We start from the raw sequence: 7,535 nt of genomic DNA, 5'->3' as shown, positions 1-7,535 counted from the left end.
TTCAATTTTTCATATGGCATATTTCATTATGTTAGAAGAGCATCTTCAAAGGTAGAGATAAATAAGATAGGTAAAGTCTTAAAACTGGCATAATTGTTTTCTTTCCTGAAATTTTTTTTCGAAGGATGAAGGAATTTGGGAATGTATTATGTTTTTTATGTTTTGGAATGCATTTTGTTCTATTTTTTTTATTTTAGAAAATAATTTATCCTTTTCCTTTGAAATTTGTTACTTTTTGAATGGTATATTTCCCTTTTTTGAGAAGGTAAATCCTCTCTCCGTCCCCAATATGTGTCCCATTTTGAGTTGACACGGGTTTTAAGAAAGGTAATAGAAAGTGAGTTGAAAAAATTAGTGGAATGTGAGTCTTACTTTTATATATTAATTTTATAATAAAATGTGAATTAGAATAAGTTAGTGGAATGTAGAGTCCACTACCAAAAATGTTACAAATAAACGGGTTCAAACCCCACCACCCGTTTGGAGACTTTCGGCCTTAATCCGCAAGTCCGGTCAAGCAGGATTAATCCGATTCCGCCGAAGGCGGGTTCGGAACGCCTTTGGTCAAACCAAAAAAAAAAAGTGGAATAATTAATATAGAACGGACCAAAATGAAAAATTGGAACACATAATAGGAGACAGAGAAATAGATAATACTCCCTTGGAGATACACTAATCCGGTACTCTAGAATAAAAAAAAATGAAGATGCGCATTTTCATGAAGCCAAGAATTGGCTTGAACAGTTGAACTCTAACATTAATTATATTGATTCACGTACTATTCTTAATTTCTATTCAAGAGGTCTTGATAATTGTTGCAGAGGACAATAGTGATGAAGTTAAATGGCAAAGATACTAATGTAATCAGCCTCACACTTAGATTTAACATCAAAACCATGGCTTACCAAAATGGATCTTGGAAGATGAAATGCGGTTATCACATTAATTGAAACTTTAACTTATTTTTGCAGCTTTTCTAATCCATAACTCTCCAGGATCACCTGAGTTCACTCTCTCAAATTAGTTAATACTACTAGTATGACTTACAGATTTGGATTTTCGTATTCACACCGAAATACACATTGGATGTCAGCTATTGATTCTAATTTCATCATACTTTGAGTCATGTAAGAAAATCACTATTCTCTCAATCCTAAACAAATAAAGTTAATCTTGATATAATCCAATTTTAGACCGAAAAAAGGTCAAGTAACAAAATGTGACTTCTTCAAGTGGGATCAAATGTTTCGGAAGAAGTAATCTTGAAATATTTTAATGCGCCTCTTCTTCTCTTGATAAACTGTCGCGACGTTTATTTTGTCCTAATTGAGATGGTAATTAAAACATTAATTATCACCAAAAAGTATAATATTACTAAATTTATACTGCTAATTGTCTTGATTAGTGGAGATTCCTTAATGCTGGTGGTACTGACAAAGAAGCTTCTTAATCCGTCAAATTAGATCTGAAACGTTGGTCATATTTATAATTTTAAATTAATTACATGATCCCCACCCACCCAGATCATCATACCCTACTGTCATGTCAGCTGCCTCTGTTAATCCTTATGATGATTAGTATTTTAAGCTAGCTAACACACGCCCCAATTAATCCATATTCCTTCTACAACGGCCCTTACCTCATAATCAAAACCCCCCACCTAATCATCTTATAAACATGCATTTATTATAGCTTATTTTCAAGTAATCCAGAAATAATGAGTTTGTGGGGCCCTCTAACCCCTCACATGTGGAATTTATATAGAGACACTCACTCAGTACCTCACTCCAAACAAAACTCACACACTCAATTAAAATGTCAGGAGGCAAGAAAAGGTACACTCTAAGCTCAATCGGCGTGAGGCTGGGCTGCAGCAGTAGCAGCTGCCGGCGCCCCAAGATCTCCGCCGTCTTCCAGCCGAAGCGGCGGCGGCACTCATCCTCCAGCTCATGGGACAACAACACCACCACCACCACCACATTCTCCACATCCTCAGATGCGGAAGAGGCAGACATCAAGAGCCTCCGCGCCGTGCAGGGGTTCGGCCGCATCGGCGGGTCCAGCGTGGCTGTGGAGAAGGACTCCGACGACCCGTACCTCGATTTCCGGCAGTCGATGCTGCAGATGATTCTAGAAAAGGAGATATACTCAAAAGACGATCTCAAACACCTCCTCAATTGCTTCCTTCAGCTCAATTCGCCTTACTACCATCGCACCATCGTCCGCGCCTTCACCGAGATCTGGAATGGCGTTTATTCCCATTCTCCTTCCTACTAGCTCTTCTCCTCACACACAAACATTCGGTTTTCACAGCCTTTTTGACATTAGTGCTGTCAATTCTTGGTGAGTTGTCAAAAATTCTGTGAAAATTGTAATCCTTGTGTAATGTTAATGGACTTGCTTTCTCTTTCTCTATTCTACAAAATTCATATCCTACTGTGTGTTTTAACATATGAACTAAATTAATTTGTGAATTTGAAGATCACAGAATTTGAACTTAAAAAGAGGCAAATATTATAACTGCTGCTTTACACCGATTTAGAGATTGAAGTTTTCGCAATTACTATTTTCTTTGGTCTCAAAATGCCATACGTTTGTGCCAATATTACTGCGAGCAAGGAAAGAGTACTAATACATAAATTTAAGTGTACTTGCATAACACTATATGTTTCTCTAACTTTGAGGAATTCAGGATAGTACTAGTAGATTAATATTTTTTAATTTTTCTTTTCCATATAAAAAGTCTCCTCTATCAAAATTAGCTTTGATATTTATTTCTCCTATTTATCCTCATTTTCATGTTTTCTTTTATAATTACTCAATTCTAATTCTCTCTCATATATTACCACATTCATGTTATAATTTATACCGTTCAATAATAATATTATTGTTGGACCTAGGAGTTGAATAGAATAGAGGAGAGAAAAAAATAAAAGAAAGAAATGATTAGATGTTTTGTTTTTAGTAAAAAAAAAGAAATGACTCAAGTAACTTGGGACAACCCAAAATGGAATACGAATCAAGTTATTTGGAATGGAGGGAGTATTAAATTTTAGCATTGTTCTTAATATTCCCATCTTTTTCTAGCCTATGTGAAGCATTTCTATGTTGACATGTGATCTTTCGTCTTATAGCTTAAGTGAAGCATTTTTTATTTTGACATATCCACCATTTAAAGAGCTATTTTGACTTACCACGGGATTTAAGAAAATGTTCGACTTTGTAAAGAAAAGTAAAGGAAAAAATGAGTGGAGTGTGGCATCCATTTAAAGTATTATTTTTATATTGAATTGTGATGGTAAAAAGTTAATGGAATGTGGGATCAGCATACTAAAAGTGGAATAAATGGTTCTATATATTGTGGACAATCAAAAATGACAAAATGATTCACAAAATGATTGCAAATAAGGGATTTAATTAATATAAGTACAACAGATAATAAAGTAAATAAGAAAAAAAGAAAATAAAATACTCAAGTTTTCCCACTTGCAAATGATTTTCAATTTTTCGGTTGTTTAAATACAAGTGATTGATTTCGAATTTTAGCTAAAATAATACTCTCTCTGTCAGCGAAATGTGTCCACTTTTGTCATTTTGGTCCATCGCAAAATGTTGTCCATTTTACTTTTTTTTTTCCATTTTTGGTAAATGGAGCTCACTTTCATTAACTCATTACACTCATATTCTATTACTCCCTTCGTCCTTGAAATATACTCCCTCCGTCCCAAGATAAGTGACCTACTTCTTTTGGGCACGAGATTTAAAGAATGGTATTTAAATAAGTTAAAGTGGAGAGAGTAAAGTATGAGAGAGGGAAAAGTAGAGGAGAGAAGAGAGAATAAAGTAAAAGAGATGATTTTTTGCTAAAAATGGAAATAGGTCACTTATAGTGGGACACCCCAAAAAGGAATACAAGTCACTTATCTTAGGACGGAGGGAGTATGAACATTTGGTTCGGCACGAGTTTTAATGCACAATTGGTAAAGTATGAGAGAGATAGACAAAAAGTAATTAAAGTATTGTTCGTGGAAAATGAGTCTCGCCTCTTTACAAAGAAAACAATTTTCAAAATTAGAATGGTCATACTTTTTAGGGAAGGAATAAAAAGAAAATTGTTCATAATTTTCAGGGACGGAGGAAGTATAAAACTAATTTATAAATGTGGAACCCACATACCGAGTCAAATGTAGAAAACATTTCGCGGGCGGACGGTGTATCTCTATTTTATTCAATCATCATTTCCACTAACTTAATAAATACACTCTCCATCCCATTAAAATAGAAACTTTTTTCATTTTTGCTCACTTCTATTTTTGGTAACTCATTTTCTTTATATTGAGGTGGACCTTATTCATTAACAATATTTCAATTACTTTTTCTTTATACCTCTTACTTTACCTATCTTTCCAAAAGTTTCTATTTTTATAGAACGGACGAAGGAGTATTATTTTTTCTTAAATTTTGTATTGAAAAGAAATCAATCACATATAATGCAATAAAGAGTAAGAAAGTGAAAGGAAAAAAGAGTAATTATCACCAAAAAGAAAAAATATCTTATTTAAATTGGGACATCACTCATTATAAGTGAGACGTTTCTTTCCGACCGTTGTTTTGCAAAATGATAATAAATAGTTAAAGTTGAGAAAAAGTAAAGTAAGAAAGAGAATAATATAGATGAGAGTCGTATCTACATTATTATCATCTTCCTTATTTTACTTTTTTTCTACTCTAACTACTCCCTCCGTTTCTTCATAGTTGAGTCATTTTTCCATTTCGGCAAGTTTCTTCATAGTTGAGTCATTTCCATATACGGTAACTCTTTTCTCTTTCTTACTTTACTCTCTCTTTCCTTATTCTCTCTACTTTATTCACTTTAGAGCACTCCCAATGGTGCCGGCTAAAAGTCGGCGTTTTTTCGCCGTCTATCGCCGAGTTATCGCCGACCAATGAGAGAGGTCGGCGATAATTCGGCGATTTTTCCTCCCGTTTTATCGCCAACCGGCGAAAAATCGCCGGATTATCGCCGACCACCACCTGTGGGCGATAATTCGGCGATAAATATATTTTTTATTTTTTATTTTTTAATTTCCCCCTATAAATACACACCTTCTCTTCATTCTCTCCCCATCCTCATCCTTTTTCTCTCTTCATTCTCTCCTCATCCTCATCCCTTTTCTCTCTTCATTTATTTTCTCTCTACAACACGATATGATCGAAGAATTGTGGGCAAATAGAAACCGCGCCCACCGCCCTTGAATTTTTTTACTTTGAATTTTTTTTTCCATTCCTGTACTATTTTTTTTATTAATTTTCTTCGTTGTAATGTTTACCCGTGTTTAATACAACGAACTTTATTACTATTATTTGTTTTGTCTTATAAATTAAATTAGCTAGCTTTATTATATACAAAAATAAAACAATTAAATTAGTGATGATGTAAAAATGAAATGTTGAGTTAGGGAGAAATAAGGGAGAAATAAGGAGAAACCATTGAAGCGAGTTGGCTAAAAGTTGGCTAAAAACTGAGAATAAATTGTGGTGCTGATGTGGCGCTGATGTGGCAGGAGCTAGGGAGAAATAAGGGAGGTTTTAGAGAAACTGTTGGGAATGCTCTTATACTTTATTCTCTCTACCTTTTCTCATTTCTTACTTTTTTTATCTATTTATTTAACACACCCAACATTTATTTCTAAAACTCCGTGCCGAAAAGTTCCGCCTCAATTATGAAGAAACGGAGGGAGTATTTGTTATCATTTTCGCAAAACAACGACTAAAAAGAAACGTCTCATTTATAATTAGGGAAATAGTACTCAATAGTACTTCATCCATCTACTAATAAATATTCAAATGACGATCGACTCGAATTTTAAAAAATTGTTTCACTTTGTATTAAAAAATAATAAAAAAATTTAGTTGAATGAGAGTTACTATATTTTATATAAATTGTAAATAAAGTAAATTAATGAAATATGAAATTTACATACTTAGAAAATAAAAATAAAATAAAACATTTATGAATGCATGCACATAAAAGGAAAAAATTAGAAACTTGAGGGCGGAAGTATATCAGTACAAATAAATTATTTCTTCTTGGGATGGTGCTACAATATATCAATATAAAAGCTTAAATAAGACATTTTGTTTATGTGGTCAAAATCTTTTACCGAGTCTGCAGCAGTAGGGTGAGAAAAGATAGGCCTTGGGATTTGAAAAATAAATTAATGAGAAAATAAAAAAAGAATACAAGTGCAGCAGCTGTTTAATGCAATTCAATGTGGCAATTAATATTTGTGTGGGTACTCCACAAAAACCTCATCACCTCTTCCAATAGTGACTGTCATTAGACTTTGCGTTTTTTGGACACGTGGCCAATTCTGATTGGTTTGGTCTTATTGATTGTTCTTAAATTTACTCTACCGTCCCATAATAAGAATCACATTTTGCTATTTCGATTTGTTCCACAATAAAAAACACATTTTGCCAATTCGGTCCATTCTAATAAATAGTAATGAGGTCACGCATTCCATTAACTCATTTCACTGAGATTCTATTATAAACCAATATAAAATAGTGGACCATATATTCTACTAACTTTTTCAACTCACTATTCTTTACATTTCTTAAAATTCGTGCCCACACCAAATGTGACTTCTATTATGGATCGGCGGGAGTATTTCCCCCACCTATCTGTAGCAGAGGCGTTCTTTTCGGCACGAGAGTTTAAGAAAAAAGTGTTTTAAATGGATTAAGTAAATGGAGAATAAAGTAGAAAGGAAAAAAAAAAAGAGGTGAATGATAGAATGAAGTAAGAGAGATTAAAGTAAAAGAGAAGAAATTTTTGCCAAAAAGAATAAAAGAATGAAAGAATGAAAGAATGAAGTAAGAGAGATAAAATATCTCAAAAAAAATACGACTCAGTTACGTAGGGACTGCGACTGTAACTCATTTGCAATTTGGGATTTGGATTCCACTCTTTCTATATTTCGGTATATCTGATTTTTCACAATCAATTTTGTGTTACACAGCTAAATTTTGAAACAGAGGAGGGTAACTCATTTGCAATTTGGGATTTGAATTCCACTCTTTCTGTATTTCGGTATATCTAATTTCTATTAATCAATTTTGTGTTACACAGCTATATTTTGAATTGTAAATAAACTAGTACTATCCGCTACAAAAAATTAGAATTAAAGATATTAATTCCACTTTCATTGACAGAAGTTGAATATTTTCTTATTCTAACTATTCGACATTTGAATATTTTCTTATTCTAACTATTCGACATTTTAATGAAATGGTAGGGAACTATTCATGGTTAATAATTCGTCACCATTTAACTCGGCACGGGTTTTAAGAAATGTAATAAAAACTGAGTTGAAAAAGTTGATGGCATGTGGGTGCAAAAGAGTTAGTGAAAGGTAGAGACCACTACCAAAAATGGTAAAAATGAAAGGTAAAATTTTTTTAAGGACAGATAAAAGAAGAAATAGGTGACAAATTTATAGAGACGGCAAAAGTATGTAGCACTAGTAGAT

General features: G+C 33.3%; 1 protein-coding gene across 1 annotated transcript; it reads left to right on the top strand.

The window, feature by feature from the left end:
- The first annotated feature begins 1,796 nt into the window (after positions 1-1,796).
- Positions 1,797-2,415, top strand: LOC125208217 (transcription repressor OFP6-like). Its single transcript, XM_048107796.1, has one exon. The coding sequence runs from the start codon at positions 1,816-1,818 to the stop codon at positions 2,275-2,277; it is 462 nt and encodes a 153-aa protein (XP_047963753.1). The 5' UTR covers positions 1,797-1,815; the 3' UTR covers positions 2,278-2,415.
- Positions 2,416-7,535: the final 5,120 nt, after the last annotated feature.

Source organism: Salvia hispanica, chromosome 2 (assembly GCF_023119035.1).
Source record: "Salvia hispanica cultivar TCC Black 2014 chromosome 2, UniMelb_Shisp_WGS_1.0, whole genome shotgun sequence".
In the NCBI taxonomy this organism is placed as follows: domain Eukaryota; kingdom Viridiplantae; phylum Streptophyta; class Magnoliopsida; order Lamiales; family Lamiaceae; genus Salvia; species Salvia hispanica.
Note: the sequence above shows the minus strand (reverse complement) of the source record. Positions and strands in the feature narration are given on the sequence as shown.